Below are 18,245 nucleotides of genomic sequence, written 5' to 3'. Positions count from 1 at the left end.
CTCTGTTTGAAGTTTGTTTCAGCAAATTGGCTTTGCCCCTTTGAAAACCTTGACCAGATGTTGCCATTGAGTAGCAATAAGTTGTGCTTGTTTAGAAAACCAGCTTAGTTTTCCTAAGTTTACATTGCTAGTGGTGTATGAAGCAAAATTTGAAGGCAGTCTTGTGTCTTCCAGTAGACTGACTGGTAAGAAGAATCAGAAGAATTAGACAAGCTTTCAGGCACAGAATTTCTTCTTCAGATTTGAGACTGTGAAGCCACAGGTTTTCCAGCGAAGTGGAAAATGAGTTTACAGAGTTTAATTGGTAAGACCTTCTCCCTAAGTGGCACTGGCTGCGAGCTGTGCCATACACTGGGAAAAAAGAACATCCAGCCAGAAGGGACATGAAAACAGAGGTTGAACAGTTGAGGTCAGAGCAGTACACCACTCCTGAGCCACCATGAGTGCTTGCAGAAGAGTGCAATTATTTTTGTCAGGGATGTCTAGAAAGCAGCTGGCTCTCTGGACTAACCCGTGCAGCTGTTGTGATGCACACCTGCTCTTGCTGGGTCTCCTTGACACAGTTCTGGGAGGTTCTGTAGTTGATCCTGCTCTCAGCCTGCCCTGCTGCTGCTGGGTCTCCAGGAGAGCTCTCCAGTGGTATCCAGGAGAATTCCTCCTCTGTAGCCAGGGTTATGTCACAAGCACGTTCCCAAGGCACCGTGACTCAGTCAGCATCATTTTGGGCAGTTTAAAATAGAAGTGAGCCAGATCCTCAGCTGGTATAAATTGGGGTTGTTATATTAAATTCAGATGGGCCTCATTACAAGTGCTCAAGCAGACACTGAGGGTTGCACAATCCAGTGCTTTTGTGAGCGTGTGCTCACCCATAAAAGTGAGATTGCACAATGCAGCCCTCTCTGAATGCTCCTCTGTCTCGGCTGCTAATTGAAAACAAACATGGTAGGGCTAGTAACTGCTCCAGATTTTTTATATCATGAATGATTGGAGGGATCTACCACTTGCATTAAGAGATGTTACTCTATTGCAGGGTTAAGTCCCAGCAGCAGTGACTGGAGGTCTCTAAACAGGGAAAAGTTGGACTTGCATTTTTCTTCCCCCCACCATGTGCTATGGCTTTCATGCCCCCTGCAACACAAAATGCATTTCCAAGCCTGGCTGGAGGAAGTCATTAACAACACTCCTGTTTATTTAGGTGGAGGAGGGCTTGGGCTGTTTTGCTGCACAGGAAATGGGGCATTTCTTTGGCCACTGCTCAAGTGTATTTTCCTTTTACAAAAATCCCCCCCGCGTTTTGCAGTAGGGAAATAGGAAATTGTATTTCCTCTGACTTCCAAGGAAGCTGATCTCTGCCCTCTTAATTAGCTGTTTAAAAGATGAAAGCAAGTGCCTGGGGTGAGGGAATTCCAGGAGGTTTCTTTGAACCAAAGAACTAAGAAATGGCCCATTATGAATTTTGATTTATCCAAGCCCCACTGAACACTGCCTGCAGAGGCACTTCCATGGATGCAGGTCCTGCTCTCTTCTGTTTATATTAAATGATGTTGTCATATAGGGATAGAAAGGATTCTGGGGACAGGATTACAAACCCTGTGTTCTCTGCCAGAGAGGTAACGGGGCAGGAAGGCCCTGAGGGGCATGTTCAGGGATCAGCCTTTCCCACAGCCCTGGCAGCTGGGCTGAGCCAGGTAGCGCCACAAAATCCACTTTTCCCTCACTCTTAGACTGCCCTGGTCAGTTCTTGGATCCTCAGGTGGCCACATATTCTGCACATGGCTTGGTGGCATGCAGGCAGCTTGAAAGCAGTAGTCAAAGCTCCAAACCAGCCCTATGCCTGCTCATCTTCCTCCATCTGGGAGGATGAAGATCTGGCCAGGGCTGTTCAGGTCCTTGGGAGTGCTGGTCATTGCCTTTTCCTTTTTGTCTGTTTTTAATGTGTGCTATTCCACTTAAAAGGGTCTTTTTGTGTTTGTGTTACGGGAGGTCTAGTTGCACTTTTGTAAGTGACTCAATTACTAATTCTGTTAGCTGTTCTTCTCTTTTTTTAAAAACCAAAATACCAGACAAATAAAAAAAAAAACCTTTTGAAATTCGCACTGTGTGGCTCAGGGTCTCTGTGATCTGTAAGATCCATTTTTCTTCAGCATATTTAATTTCCCTCATGTGTTTGCTGTTAAAGCCTTTATTTTTAGTGCTCCTTAGTCCTTTCAGTTGGGGAAATCTGATTTTTATGATCTGCATGTGCCTGGAGCTTCTGTGGAACATTTCCCCATGGACTTGAGACCACTTTGTGTTGTAAATATAACCACTGGGTGTTGTAAATATAACTACTGTTTCCCACCTGAGTTCTTGCTCCAAGTGTGATAAACTCATGTGTAGCTCTGCCATATTCCAGTTTTCATTCCTGCATGGATCTTAATGGCCATATGGATTGCCTCAAAGTTAAAAGGACTCAAAGCCCTCCAGTGCACTCAATTGTGAATTGTTTTTATTTGAAGTTTCACCTGCACTGTCAGAAGAGTGCTTGTGTCCATATGCCCTGATTATTGGTGGAGTTTGGGTTATTTCCACCTTTTATCTCCCTGCTTCTTTCTAATCTCTGCAAGTTTTTAAACACTTGTCCTCTTTCAGGCAAGTAAGAGCAAAAAATAGCCATCTTAAAGGTGCAAGTTTCTCTAAACAGGCTCCATGAAGGGGGGGAAAAGTGTTCATGGAGCTCAGCAAGTACTAGAAGAGAAGGGAATTGGGATTGCTAGGAGGGACAGAGGGAAATGTGATCAATGTACAGTGACGTGAAAATTTGTTGGTAGAGTTTGTCTTAGTAGAAAACAAAGCTCTGCAAGAGCTGAGCAGGAGTGGCTTCCTTAAAATGAAAAACAAATCAGGATCCCAAGTAACCCTTGGCAAAGTAACATGTCCATCAAATATTTTTTTTTCTTTTCTCCTTGGAATTGAAAAGAAAAGGAGTAGTGGCTTTGTCCAGCACTAAGATTTCCCTGCACAGCAGTGCAGTTACTGCTCTGGAAGGCTGAAATGCTTGCAAGTGGTGTTGGCTCTCCCTGCAGTGTGGTCACACTCCTGCTGGAGTACTTGGATTGCTGCTGGGAATCACACTGCTCCACATCCATCCTCCTTCCAAATGCTCAAATCAGGGAAAGGGGATTCTTCATGTTACTTGTGTGTAGGGGAGGGCAAGAGTTTGCCCAGCAGAAGTTGCCATGATGTACCAGCTTTGTTGTAGAACCCATAACTCAAGAGTAGCACATGAGCTATGAAATGCCTGTCAAAAAGTGCGTGTGTCTTACTGAGCAGCAGTCACTGAAATTGTTGAACCTTGTTATCATTACAGATAAAACACTTCTTGGGGTTTAGGAGCACCTTTCAGAGCGTTCTGGCAATAATAAAGCAGGTTTTCTATTGCAGAGGCAGGGTTTTCTGTTTGTGACACTGCCTTTTGTCACACTGTGACAAGCATCAAAATGCTAAAACTGCATTAAAAGGATTAAACCAAAAGCACAGCAGCTGCTGTTTAGCAATCCAGGAAATCAGCTTGACTCTTATGGCTTCTATAGAACCTATACATCCTAGGAGAGCTGCACAGTGTTGCTGTTGGAATTGCCTGGGTGCACCTGAGCTCTCCTAGAAGCTGATCTCCATTTGGACAAACAGATGGGGGAAGTGGGACACTGATAACACAACAAGGCTTCCTGAATCATGTAATAATTACTTGTGTTGCAATTTTTCCTTCTAGGAGACTGAGCTGCTGGATATCAGCCTTGTCAAAGATGCCAGATGTGGAAAACATGCCAGAGCTCCCAAGGTAGGAATTCTTGCTGTGTGCTTTCTTGTTACATTGATGACCTGGATAAAAAAGAATGGGAATTACATGCAAGAATTGAAAAGAAGAAAAAATGTTCCCACAGCTAAAAGGAAGTGTTTTGCCTTTTCTTTGTTTAACACTGTTTCTGTTGAGAAGTGTTGGGATTGTTGAGATTTTGTCTTTGGATTCTGTATGTAAAATCCATCTGGAAGCTCTGCTGGCAGCACAGGAGCAAAAATCCTGGTTTGTCAAGGTCCACTTACACAAGTTCTTGGCTTCCCTGGTGGCAAGGAGCTGATACTTGTTTGAGTCCATGTTGTATTTTGTGCTGGTGATTTTCTTCTTTCAGTGCCTTCTGAGGGCAGGAAGGAGGATTTGGGATTTTTTTCAACTGCTGTCAGAGAGGTCGGGATATCAGCTCCCTTTGGGTTTGCCCTGATGTATTGTGCACTCATTTACAGTCACTACAGACAGTAGGCTGTGGATATAAGTTCTCTCTGGTGTTTTTGTTTGGGCAGACACAGCACATGAGAGGAAAAGCCCAAGCACTCAGCTCTGGAAGCAAGAGAGTGCCTCAGAGAATCCCAGGAGTGATAGGAAAAAAATGAAATCTCCCAGGGCCTGGAAAGTTTGGCCTTGCTGCTGCTTAGCCCTGATTGAACAGACCAAAAGAATGTTTCTCCCACTCTCATCTTGGGGGAGGAATATTCCTGGGTCTGGATGACCTCTCTTCCTTGCAGCCCTGGGCCCAGGCACAGCCCCAGGGGCTGCTCAGCCCCCTGAGGGCCAGCAGGAATGGAAAAGATTGCTTTTCTGTGCCAGAAAGCAGTTGTAGTTATCTCTGAACAGACTATTCATATTTGGCTTTCAAAGCTCTCCATGTAGTGCTGGCAGCATTTTAAAGGCTGAGTTATAATTGAAATGCAACAGAAGTACTTTATGACATCCACATTAATACCAAATGAGTTCACCATGATTAATGGTTCTATGATGAATAGCAATAAAGTATTAACAATGTCTAGAACATTATTTTAAAATGCTACCTGCTTTACAGAGGACATTCATGCTCTTCTAACAAAATGTTTTTAGCTAGAATTTATGCATAGCTATTGCCTTGGTGACTTTTATTTATCGGGTTACATAAAGGCTGGTTTTGTTAGAGCACATTTCAGATCTGACAGCAGTGGCATTCAATGAAGGGCAGGAGAAAATCCGGGCTCCCAGGGTGGTGAAGTGCAGCACCTGTGTGAATGAGCTCACTTTTTGTCATGGGTTTGTGTGTGGGCAGCAGCTAACCAGCCCCTGGGCTGGCTGTGGATGGCATCTTGCAGGTGGTGGGAACTGAAAGGCTGCTGTGGGGCCACGGGTGCCAGGTGTGCTCTGGTCCTGTGGCAGGGCTGAGCAGAGGGGCAGGCAGCCTGACAGAGCCCCCCAACGTGTGGCACTGCCACAGAGGAGCTCAGCCCTAGCAGGCTTGCCTCCAAGGCAGGTGGTGGCAGCAGGGGTTGCACAGAGGTTTCACTGAAACTCCTGGGAGTTTGGCTGAAGAGCTCTGGGAGTGGAGGAGACTCACCAAAGCTTTCCAGGGGCTCTTTTCCACAGCTCTGCTTCCAGGTGGGAGCGTCCCCTGCTTTTACTGTAAACCAAGAGACTGAAGTGATTTTCTCTACATCACCCCTTCTGCCCGTGGTTTTGTACAATTTTTATATTAGGGGACTTCTGCCAGTTTATGCAAATGTTTAAATCTCTTTTCAGAATTCTAAGGGTAGATTTCACCCATGGGTTGTCATTACAAACTTTATGGGAATCTTTAAACCTCATTTGGTGTATTTCTGATCTACTGCTGCTTTTTGATAGAAATAAGTGTCTTTTTTAATAAGCCTTGACTTTCCCATTAAATAAAAAAGAGTAATTCCTTTTTATTTTTATAGTAAGCTAAGTTTCAGTGTCATTAGCTTCACCCACAGTAAGTTATCAGAACATGTGAGGTGTGCTGCCACACAAGGCCACCAGCAAGAAAGGATTTTAAGGGACTGTAGGCAGTCCTGGTTTCCAAAACTCAGTCTGTTCTCATGCTGCATTCAGCACTGCCATGGGTATTCATTTCTGCAAAAGGACTGAGAAGCACAAAGGGTGTTACTGTTTCTCTTTTTTTGGTTGATATTCAGCTTTCATAGGGTTTTTCCATAAGTCCAGTCCCATATGTTTTGTGGTTGTTCTTGCATGGTTTTTGCATCTTCCTGGCTTTCTCATCCAGCTGGTCTGGTTGTTGTCTCCGTTCCCTCAATGTTCAGCCTCAAAGGTTCCCTGGAAGACACAGAAGTGCAGCTCTCACCCTGCAGTCCTTACATCAATGTGGCACAAGCAAGGAGCTGAGAAGACATTTTTGGGTGCTGCAGTGAATGTGTGGCTGCCCCTGAGCAGTGCTGAGGAGGGCAGGAGCTGGGGTTTCTAACCATGTAGAAGGAGTTTTTAGTGGGTACCCAGGCACTTGATGCTCAGGAGATTGAAAGCAGTCTACTGAAATGACCCTGAGATCCTGAGAAGCTCCAGCATCACTTTCTTTTTGCACGTTGTCAGGGATGGCTCCTTCTGTCTTCAGCTGCTATTTTCAGAAATGGTAACAGAGTTTTCCATCTCAATGCAATATACATGCAAAGGATGGTTCCTTGGTAGAAAGGCAAAATCTCAGGCAGCACAGAGCACTGCAGCAGAGCTCTACACGAGGAAAAAAATGAAGTCATGTTCTGATGGGAACAAGAAAAGACACATTAATTGTGTATGTTAGGAAGAAGTGCCTCCATTCAAAGTAAAATGACATTTATAAAGAAGTGAGGGAATTATAAAATGATTATCAGGACTTTGCTTTTTAGTTTGTAGTAGAATCGGGTAGGAAAGGGAGCAAGAGGAATTTTGGGAGCAGGAGAAAATCACTAGTTGTGATGAAGCAACGTTTATTTCCCTTTATTTGGACATTACCTGGTAATACCCTCTCAAGCTTTGGTTTGATGTGCAATCTGAGGCATTTTTTCCCTTGTAAAGTTCAGTGACAAGGTCTGCAAAATCAAATAACACCAAATGTGCTTTTGTACTAGGAGGCATAGGAACAGCTATGAATATTCACATGCCTTCTGGAAAGCATGGAAGTGCCTCTCAAAAGAGTGGCCGTGCTCTTTAAAGGGAGCTGCAGCTAAAAATGTCAGGCACCAGTAAATACTGAGAAATGAATGGTCAGGTGGTGAAAACTTGGCAGCTGCAAACATGCTCACAGGACTAGGGAAGTCACACTTTTTTCCATCTTGTATTTACTTTAGCCAATAACAGTTTCTATGGAAACTGAAATCTTAAGCAACTATATGTGTTTTTACTAGCAAGAAGAAAGATCAGGATTAGTTGACAGGGAGGAGGAAATAACTCCATGGTAAATGCTCATATTGAGAACTTCTGATGCATTTGATCAGTATGTTTTCCCTTAGCATCCTGTTTTCCCTCATAAATCATTCAGCAGGAAATGAATTTCTTTAAATAACATATACTGTGAACCTGTAGGAGATGAAATTATGAATGATAGAATCACTCTCATGCCAAGATGTGTTTAGAGAGTAATCCCCAATTTTAAAGAATCTCGTGGCTCCCCCGCCCCAAGTTTTCTCACTTTAACAAGCAAGCTCTACAGAGAAAAATAATTCAGATGCCTGAATGTCAGAAGTTTGCCAAGGCTCCAGCTGCTATTTTAATATCAGCACCAGCCTCTCTGTATTTGGTAGCTTTTCTTGAAATGCTCGAGTGAGATGATTTTGGACCTATCTCAGTTGTGATCCAGAAGCTGCTGTGCAAGGTTTGCTGGCTTCTAACACATCCATAGAGGAAAAGCAGCATTTCCTGAACTAGGGGGGCTCAGGAACGAAAAGGAAAACAAGCAAGGGAAGTCTAAATCACTGTTTAACTGAAAATCAGGTGATTTGGGGGGAAATGAGGATGTGCAAGTCCATTTGAACTGTGAGAGCTCCCCGGACTGCGGTGTTTGCCTCTGTGCACTCCACGGCACTGACTGGGAGCCAGCAGGACTGACAGTTGTGCAGGGACATTTATGCTGTGTTTGGTAACACCCTGACCAGGCTGCCTGTGTGAAATGGCAGATGATTTGGGTTTTTTCCTTTCTGTGCACTCAGTCCATTCCCTGGAGAAGCCAGCTGTGTCCATGGCTGGCACAGGACAGCAGCACGCCCTCTGCAGCGCCGGCTTCTGTCACCCTGCTCAGAATGTCTCAATTCTGTCTCAAATGCTGCTGTTGCTGTTATTTTTGTCTGCTGATAGAAATGCACGCTGCTTTCCCTTCAACAACCTTGATGCTAAATTAGAAAATGTAAATTGTGCCGAAGCAGTGTTCTATTTCTGCCCAAAAGAAATAAAAATGGAATGTGCACGCAGCTCACCTTCTTCCCACTCACCTTGGGGATAACAGCAACAGCCACAAACATCCGCCCCAAATGGGTTTGTTCTTTTACATAACTGCTTTTTTTTCCATAATAATGATTGAGTTGCAGACACATTTTGTCTAGGTTGAGTTCTACGTTATTAAGGAAGGTTAAGATGAATTTCTTTGTATGATATTTGGCTAGGGCTCAGGTGGAAATGGAAGTGGTTTAAATGTTGCCAGGAGTGTGGGAGCTGTGGGCCCTGAGAGTGAGGGGGCTTTTCCTTGGACCCTCCAATGGCCCAGATTGGTGACTTTATTCCCAACCTCTAATGCTTGGGGAACTGGGACCTTTTCAGCAGCATGTCATTCACTGTGTAACTTAGCTCTGTCTGGCCAGCTCATTGAAATCACTATTTACTAACATTCAGGCCATGGCAGAAATCACAGGGTTTTTTTTCAAGGGTTTCACTATGAAGCATTTCCAGAAAGAAGTAATTTTATTTTTGTCCCTGCTTGCTGACTGTTTCAGTTAGCTTTCTGAGCTGGTTGCTTTTATACTTTTCTTTGTTGTATTTATAAAGCCTTCATCTTTTTTTTTGTTTGCCAAAGTTTGCAGTGCAAAGTCTGTAATAAGAAATTCTATATTTTAAGAAGCACAGAGGCATCTTACAGCTGTAATTTTAAAACTTGACATTTAAATTTGAAAAGGCAGGCCCTGCTCAATTAAATAAGTAATTTTTGAGTTCCTGAAAACACTAGGAATTATTGCTAAGGCTGTGCTTTAAATGCTGCTGCTGCTTTTGGATAAACCTGTGTACATGCACAATTTATTTTTTTCCTGTGTCCCTTTTGGTTTGAGCAGTGGTGCTGCCCGTGATCCAGGACAGGGATGTCTCACTCCTGCTTTCCCAGCTCATGATGCTAATGAGCTGGGGGTGCAGCTGGGACAGCCACGGCTGTCACAAACCCCCACACCCTGTCACTCGGGATAAACCTCACCTGAACCTGACAAATGGCATTTTTGCAGCAGCTGCACAACAGTTAAAAATTGGTGGGATGACAAAGTCGTCTTGGAGGCACTTTTAACAATGCTAAGGTGTTGATACTGCCTATCAATTTCTAGTATTATCTATTTGTTACCTTGCAGATCCATGTGTTACCTTTTGACTTGCCCCAAGATCACAAAGTCTTGGGAAAGCACAGCCCTAGTGCAATACTAATGCAAAAACTAATAAATAAAACGTTGCTATCTGTAAAAATAAGGAATGCTCCATTTAGCCTGTCATGAACACTCAGTCTGGAAAGAATTTCCAAATTTTTCCCTGGAAAATGTAAAGGTACTCAATAATGAGCCATGCTAGTCTTTGCTTCAGAGCCATAATCTCCACCTAGAAATATTTCATAAATATTAAAGTACATGTTTTAGCAGCAGCATGGAGAGATCTGGTGGCAGTGCAACACCCTCGAGCTTCAAATGTAGGATCAACAGGCTCAACTGAAAATGTCACAGCAGATGCATCCTTCTGCAACTGTTTAGAACAAATGATTAAAATTTTCCTGCTTTATTGGAAACCAGCTTGGTGATTTGTCATTACATCCCTTAGCTTGTAAACAGCCCTTTGGAGGAAGCTGTCAGTTTTTAATTAGTTGCAAAGGTTTGATATGCTTGTTATCATCTGCATATAAATGGGGTTTTTGGGACCTCCTCATGGAACTGTGAGGCTTTTTGGTCTGTGTGTGTCCCAAGGCATGGCTGTGCCACTGGGATGCCCCAGCTGCACCAGACACCTTGTAGGGACACAGGTGTCCTGCAAAGAGACCTCAACCAGTATTACTGGGAAACATTTTATTAGGAATATGAGGGCAGGACCAAAAATTCAGCTCCAGGTAAGGTACTGAGTGGGAGCAAATAAAAATAGCCATGGGCCCATGTGAAGTGCAAAGCAGCAGAAAACTCTGGATTTCCAGGGTGGTGATGTCAATAGATTCATGGTAAATCCATTCTTCCAAAGCATCAGGCAGAAAGGAGACTTGTTTCTTTTGCTTTGTCTGCTGTGGATGTGCAGGAACGGGGGCAAGTGCATCCAAATATCTGCCTGGGGTTTTTAATACAGTAGCTTATTTCTGAACCCAAACCAAACAAAGCTCCCTCCCTATTTAATTATAAATAGGATTATGCTACCAAGTAAGGCTTGCAAATAGTTCATTTTTAAATAAGTCCTGGGCAGTATATATTTGTGTGGTGATAACAAAAACCTTTACAGCTGTATTGAGTGCGAGTTGCTCATCTGTGGCTGTCTCAGCTCTGTCAGCTCACAAACTAATCCTGGTTAAATAAACAAAATTATCAGCTGTTGCCACTGGGGAGTTCAGACACTCTGCCACTCCTGGGCTGGTAATGAGCCATCCACAGGGGTGTTCCTGCAAAATGGATGGCACAGGGAAGCAAAATGGTTCTCTCTAGGCCAGAGCGACAAGAATATTTTCTGAGGGCCAAAAGTTGGTTTAATGCATTTTCCCACCCTTTGTGGTTCACAAGAACAAAGTGCAGTGAATTCCTGGTGAAAACTGCTGTGTGTGAAGACTGATGCACAGCTATACATGGTTTAGGAAGGTTTTTCTTGCTGTGGAGCACATTGTGGGTTGAGTCTTTCCAAAGAGAAGCATTTCTGTACCTACAGACTGGAGGAGTAGAAGCTGCACAGCTGCTCCTCGCTGTGGCTGACCTGCACTAGCACTGCACAGAGACAGGAGGAGGAGCAGTTTTCTGCATCTGGATCTTCTTCTCTGTGGTTCATAGCTTTGGGAGTGTCCAACACCCTTCATAAGTTGGCTTTAGATGGCAGAAGTCAGGTCTTTGGTGGAAAGGTTGACCTGCAGAGAAATGTTGTTTGTGAATGTGATTCCTGGTGGGCAGAAACCATTTTAGGGGCTGGGTAAGAAAGCAGGTGAATTAAACATTGCCCAAACCTAGCCACTCTTGAATATGAGCTTGCCTTCATACCCTGGTTGATGAACCAGCCTGAAATGTGGAGAATCTTACAGAAATACTGCCAGAAATGTCTCAGTGCTCTGGGACTGTGCCGTGGTGCAGGAAGGGATGACCCCACACTGATGTTACACTAAGGTTCAGGTAGCTCTCCATTTAGTTGGCACCACGGTCCTGAATTGCCAAGCAGCACAGAAGGAAACCTGAGTGTGTTTCTGTAAAGTGCAGCAGTCTGTTCAAATGCAGGTTTGCCCTTTGACAGACATATTCTGTATGCTTTAGGTTTGTGATCTCTGAGTTACACTGTTTATCTGGAGGAATTTGGATAAAGCGCAGTTGCCTTCCTTTGGAGAAGAAATCCCCTTGGCTGGAAGTTTCTTAGGGAGTTCCTGGCTGTGATATTTTGCAGTATCCAGTTTCTTTCTTGTCCTTTAGAATTGGAGTGAACTCAGAGGTGTGATTTAGAATCAGGCCTGGATGGAAGCTGTTACTGTCCCACTCTGTTGTGCACTGTCTACGTGTCTGGGGCTCATTCCCATCAAGGGAGACTGGTTTCCACATACCAGACTTCCAGTGGTGGTTAATTACCATAACACCTGTTAAAAGAACATATCTTCTCCATATTATTTCCAGGAGGAATCCTAAAACAAGTGTCAGTATAACTTGCAAATACTAATGCAACGTGATCTTGTTTGAATGCACAAAAGTTCTGTCCAGTCCTGGTGCTAGGTCAGTGTTAAAACTTAGTTTACTGCAACTGGTAAATAATTGGATTTTTAAAAAAAAAATATAGTTCAGAGAAAATGAGATCTTTCTGTGGTGTTGAAACACAGAAAAATTATTATCAACACAGTCATTTTTATAAGAAATTACTGTCATGGAAGGTTCTGGTAGTTCAGAGGAGCTGTGCTGATGGTGGGTCAGGCTTGCTATGCATCCCATGCTGATTTTCCCTTTTCTGAAACACATCCAATATTGATAATGCCATAAGTGAAATTACACAAGGATTTTTTTGTTCTTGTGTCTGCTCGGAGTTAACCTCGTTCCTCTGAGATTAATGAAATACATTTAAAATAATTTATGTGAGAAATGGTGTGCTGTACTTGGGAATGTTTAGCATCAATGGCTTCAAAATGGTGTTTGCTAATGAAGTGGCAGAAGGAGAAAATCCGTGCTAGGTAAGGTCATGTATAAAGGGGAAACATTAATCTTGGAAATAATGGCTGTAATTTGCATGCTGTTAAAATGCTTAAGAAAGGACAAAACTGAATTCAGATAAACTAAATTGTCTGTGTGAATGGCTACCCTCATGTTGGGACCAGTGGAAGAGGCTGATGTGTGTGGGGATAGCTGAGAGAGCTGTGGGAGCAGATCCCAGCTCTCCCCAGGCAGGGGGGCTCTGCTTTGGCTGCTCCAGAGAGCCAGACCCCCTTCAGAGGCTTCAGGATCAAAGCCAGCACAGGAAGGTTTCCTACAGCACACTTTGGGTAAAAAAGTCTAAACCTCCAGATGGTTTTTTGGCAGTTTGGGAGGGAAGGCTGATTTAGCTATCCCAGTTAGCTCAGTTTTGCTGAGTTGTGCCTTGATAAGGACAAAGATCCCTTTCTGCCCTTGCTCCCAAAGCTGGCTCCGGGGATCTGCCCACGCTGCTGCTTCCATGCCCAGAAGGCTGGAGCTGCAGCCCAGCAGTTAACCCTCCTTCCTCCTCTGTGTTTATCCACCCCTCAGAGCACAGTGACTGTGCAGGAGAACGCCACCTTCTCCAGAAACTCTGATGTCTTTGGTTAGGGCAGTGGTGAAGTGTTCCTTTCCAGCCAGGGGCTGTTACTGCCAGGGTGAACATGCACGGTGCTGGACAGAGGCAGGAGGGAGGGCAGGGCAGGAGCTTGCTGGGGTCTCGTGGCCTGTGTGTTTTACACATCAGTGCCTGAACATGTTCAGAACTGTTGCAGGGCTTGGGCTTTGCTTGGCTTTGGCTGGAAGAAGTTCTTCTGGAGCTGCTTTCATATCGTCCTTCAGAGTTTCTGTGCAGTGGCCCAAGGCTCTGGGGTGATTTGGGAGCTGAGGCTGCTGATGCTGTAGAGTTTGAGTCTGATGAAAGTTTTCAAGGCCAGTTTGGATGGACCTCTGAGCAACCTGGACCAGTGGAAGGATGTCCCTGCCCATGCCAGGGGGTTGGAACAATATGGTCTTTAAGGCTTCTTCCAACCCAAGCCATTGTGCAGTTCTCTGAGCTCCTTGGCTGCTGCCTCTCATAACTGATGTGTTCTTCACTGCACCCTGTTTGTCCCTGTACTGAGAGGTGGCAGCACTTGAGCCTTCTTGAAGGGAGCTATTGCTGCTGGGAGTTCTTGTAGGCATCACTGAATGTGATCTAGCTCGTTTTTAAGACACTTAGAAGTTTGTGGCAGTATTTCAGTTGTGGGAAGTGATTTTGTTTGCAAGACTATTTATTTCAACCTGCTGGAGTCAGGAGAGTTTCAGATGGTGGGAGGAGAAGTGGAATTATTTAACTGTTGCTTACATAATAAAAAAGGAGAATTTGCAAGCTGTACCTAGGTCTCCTCATATTTTGATGATGCTTGGCTTTTCCTTTTGGTTCATATTTAAAGTGTTCTCTAAAAGCATAACACTTGATATTGCTAATTTATATGTCTGCATGTGACACTTGCAAATTATGTATTTAAAAGGAACCCTTTACTGGTGTTTTTAGATATCAGATACCAGCTTGATTGAGAGCATTTAAATGTCCACGCGTTTGAAAGGGAGGTACTGTGTTTTCTACTTCAACTGAAAACTTCTCTGGACAAATTATGAGTGCCAAGGTAAAACTTATCAAGCTGTAAACAAACGTTACACAATCTCTGTTAACTTTCTGCCATCTGGCAAAACCCAGTGATTCTCAGACAGTCTTGTGCTCTTCACAGCAGTGCTGTGCTTGGCAGCGTGGGAGAAGCTGCCCACAGCTGGCAGTGCTGCCAGGGCAGGAGAAGGTGTGGGGCAGGAGCCCCAGGTTCTTGTCCTGTCTCTGTGTGCACCAAAACAAACCCTTTTGCTTGTAGGGGATGGGGATGTCAGGTTCCCTCCCCTGCTCCCAGACCAGCTGCCTGCTGCTGGCACTGTGGGTACCTCCCCGTGGCTTTAGGAAATTTTGTCTTTGTGAGCTGTTTGAATAGTGGGAATAATCTGCAGATTTTCAGTTCAATAGCTTTAAGCAAACTGAGGAGGTTGTGCAACTCCACAGCAGGGAGGACTAAAGTGAGCACCCCTAGTGCTCCTCTACAGGTTTGCTCAATGCTGTTTTAGTTTCCTGTAACAATCAGCACCCACTGTGAACTCCCTTCCTGCTGGAAGAGGGAATTGCCTGAGCTGGGATTGCACATGCCCTGGAAGGGAAGTGGATTCCTGCCCTGCCTGCCTGTGGAGCCTGATTCATCAAGGCACTTGGCACGGGCTCCAGCAGCCTTGTAGGAAGAAGCCCTGCAATGACCAAGAACTTGTTTAGCACATTCAGGAAAGGTGTGATCCCGGGATAAGAGCTGGGAGACAAAGTGTTGTTTAAAGAGAAGTCTATATTAAGTAGCCAGAACTAAGATGAGTGATGAGAATGTAGAACTGCTGTCAGCAGCTTTCCCCTGAGTGGGAATTGTGCCTGTTAGTCATGCAGTTTATCCTGATGATAAATTCAAAACTATGTGCAAGATTATTTAGGGTATGAGGAAAAAAAAACATTTTCCTTTACTCTTCGAGCTATGTCAAATGTGATAACTTTATTTGATCTAAAGTTATTTCAATTGTAGTTGAATATTAGAGACATACTTAGAATTCTAATGTGCTTATAAACCAGAGAGAAAGATGAGATGTTTTTATTTGCATGAAAATAGTGAACCCCTGATGTAGATGCAGATGGTTATTTTTCTTTGGGTGTGCATTGTCTCTTGCCCCTGGGAGTACAGAACTGAATTGCATGAATACACAGTTCAGTCTGGCCAGATGAATGTGGTACAGTTGCTCTACCTGCTGCAAATAAGAGGAGATTAAAAAAAAGTTCAGTACTTGTTTCTCTCTGCTTTTCTGCATGGGATTTTGCTTGAGCATTGCAAGGACTGCCTTGCAAGTGTAAATACAGGCTCTGTGGTCTCAGCAGCATGGACACAGAACAGAAAAGCTAAAGGCACACAGCAAAAGCCCTCCTCGGAGCCCATGTGCCCAGTTCTGCAGGGAGAGAGCTGAGGAGTGCATTTCATCCTCCCTTGAACCATGGAGACAGCTGTTTACACAGCCAAGCTGTTTCAGAGTAGTGTTTGTCACGGGCTTTATACCCAGAGCTTATTTACATCCATTGCTGCAAATCAGAGCACTTGGGCCAAGCCAAAATCTATTTATAGGGCACTTATCAGTAGGTCACGTGTTTTCCAGTTCCCTTGGTGGTGGATGAGCCCACCCCCAGTGAAAGAAAGAACTGCTGTTCTAGCTGGGCCTGCGAGCAGAGGCAGCACAAACACTGGGCTTCGTGTGCTGCCTCTGCTCTTTGCTCTCCCATCAGTGGGTGATTGCAGTTTGGGGGGATGGATTGATTCTGTTTGGGTTTAGGGATGTAGAAGGCTTAGAAATGTCTCCAGGAAATGAAAAGGCAATCAACAGGCAAATCACCAAAGGAAAGGGGAAAAAAAAGCTGTATTTCAGTTATTTATTTTTGAGATGTGCAGCAGGGTTCTTTAAAATTCCCATCACCCAGAGGGAGCTGATTGGCTTCCTTTTAAATTTGCTTCAAATAATAAAAGTTTGAAAAGCCAACTTGAATGGGCTCTGCTCATCCAGAATCTCTCTTTCCCAAGTTGCTCTCAATACTGATTAGTGGCTATAACAAAGAAAAACCTCATCACATTGCAAAAAACTGGGCTGGCTGGTCATGTCCTGTGTGTGTAAGAGAAAATAATGTGCATGCTCAGAACAAAAGCACTAATGTTTGAAACTGTGGCTGGGGAAGAAATATGATGGCTTATTGTGTTTGAGGAGCTCTCTTGAAATGCAGGGACCAGTGATGTGGGCAGCAGCTGGCTCTGGTTTAAATTCTTCTGCAAACCCTGGCCCGGGAGGGCACAGTTTAGTCTGGGCACAAAGAGCTGAGCCAGGCTGCTTCATTCTGCTGAGTTGGTTTGGTTTTCAGCAGAATTTGATGTGTGTTCTGATTTCTATGTATTTCTGCATTGGGAGCTTCGTTAAAAGTTGCATTTTAACAAATGTAGAATAGTTTTTATTTCTTAAGTGTGAGACTGGAACGAGACAAAACCAATTCTGATGGGCTTCTTTAGCAAACAGCATCACAAGGGAGACTTGGAGGAAAAATCCACGTAAATTCATATTTAGCCTAAAATGTCATATTTTAGAAGCAGTAGTTAGTTATTGATTTAAATATTTTGCAAATATTTCTGTTGGTTTTCTCATTTTGAATACTTGATATCAGTGGAAATCATCTACATTTTTCTAGACCAGAGACAGATTTCTAGTGAAACAAATTGTTGATTCTTAAATTAAAAAAAAACCACAGAGTGGGTACGGTTGGAAGGGAGCACGGTGGGTCATCTGAGCCAAGCACAATCTTTGCTACTTCTGACTTGAAATCTGTTTCTCTCTGTTGTTTATCGATGTTACAGAGAGGAGTGCTGATGCATTACAAAGTGCTCATGCATTACAAAGCATGAACTGTGCTGGCTGAACTAGACTTCTATAGAAATGTGGGAAATGGTTTCGTCGATTTCCTAACGTGCCTGTCATCTGTTAAAAGTGGCTTTTTCTCCTGGAGGGAAGGGCTGGGTGGTGCTCACATGCCTCGTCTGGTGGGAATGAAGTGTCAGCAGCTGACTGCAATTCCATTGTCTTGGAGAGACCACCACAGACCAGCCAGGGAACATTAAACTGACACTCGGCCAGGGGAGCTGAGACATGTGAAAATGGAGCCCCCAAGGAGAGGGGCAGAGCTCTGGAATCACACTGAGATGCTGTGAGTTGGTGCCAGCCCCACAGCACTACAAGCACTGCCTCGGCCGTGGATTCTCACCGCAGGCCAGGACGGACTCCAAGCAGAGGCACGTGGGCACAGAGCACCAGGGAGCCCTCAGGGCCTGGGAGGCAACAGAGATGTCTTCTCCAAACAGCATCTGGCAAGGCCTGGGCAAGATGTGGGGGCAAAGAGCTCCTTGTGCAATCTTAGCAGCTGTTTGGTTTTTATTGGGAAACAGCTGAGCCAGGAAAAACCCCAATAAGCAGCAATTAGTAATGCTGGTGCAGTTTTAGTGCACTGGTGTATTTATTTTCCTACTCTTTCTACATCTGTATTTACTTAACTCCTAGCTGGAGTCCAAACAGTTGCTCCTTTGAAGGGGTTTGAAGTGCTGTGTGAAGCACCTTCAGCTATGGAGTTCAGCTGATGTTGGATAATTTCAGAATCACAGAATCATTGAGGTTGAAAAGAGCTCTGAGGTCATTGAGTCCAAGCTGTGGCTGAGCCTTCAGCACGTCAACCAGAGCAGAGCACTGGGTGCCATGTCTGGCCATTCCTTGACCAGGGATGGTGGCTCCATCACCTCCCTTGGCAGTCCCAACCAATGCTGAACAACCTTTTCCATGGAGAAACTCCTTGATGTCCAGCCTGAACCTGGGGTAGCTACACCCAACCCAGCAAAGCATTTTTACTTGGTGCCATCTCATTTTTAATGCATTTCCCACTTTTCTTTCATTTTCCCTTTTCTTGGTGGTCAGTCCTGTTTCTTGAAGACTGTGTGTGAAGTCACCCTGAAGCAGGAGCTCAGTTCAGCAATATGCAGCCTGCAGCGCTGCGTGTCTTTGGTCTGGATCCTGCATTAACCTGTAATCAGTTTAAATATGGTTTATAATCTATTTACAATTTCATTCCTTTATCTAGGACATGTTTCTTTGAAGAAGAAATTGCGTTTGACAGCGCACTTCATGTTTGAGAGCTGAAATCCAATTTGTCTGATCCTAGAAAGCTGGCT

At 44.3% G+C, this 18,245-nt stretch overlaps 1 protein-coding gene across 3 annotated transcripts in view; it reads left to right on the top strand.

Annotated features, from left to right (window-relative positions):
- Positions 1–18,245, top strand: part of PLCB1 (phospholipase C beta 1) — a 345,096-nt gene that overhangs the window by 87,396 nt on the left and 239,455 nt on the right. For all 3 annotated transcript variants that reach the window (XM_059840472.1, XM_059840473.1, XM_059840474.1), the window contains exon 3: positions 3,752–3,820. In XM_059840472.1, the coding sequence (XP_059696455.1) occupies positions 3,752–3,820 (69 nt within the window). The remainder of the gene's footprint in view (positions 1–3,751; positions 3,821–18,245) is intronic.

The sequence above is a fragment of the Haemorhous mexicanus genome, chromosome 3, assembly GCF_027477595.1.
Source record: "Haemorhous mexicanus isolate bHaeMex1 chromosome 3, bHaeMex1.pri, whole genome shotgun sequence".
Taxonomy (NCBI): Eukaryota; Metazoa; Chordata; class Aves; order Passeriformes; family Fringillidae; genus Haemorhous; species Haemorhous mexicanus.
This window is presented reverse-complemented; position numbering and strand designations above follow the sequence as displayed.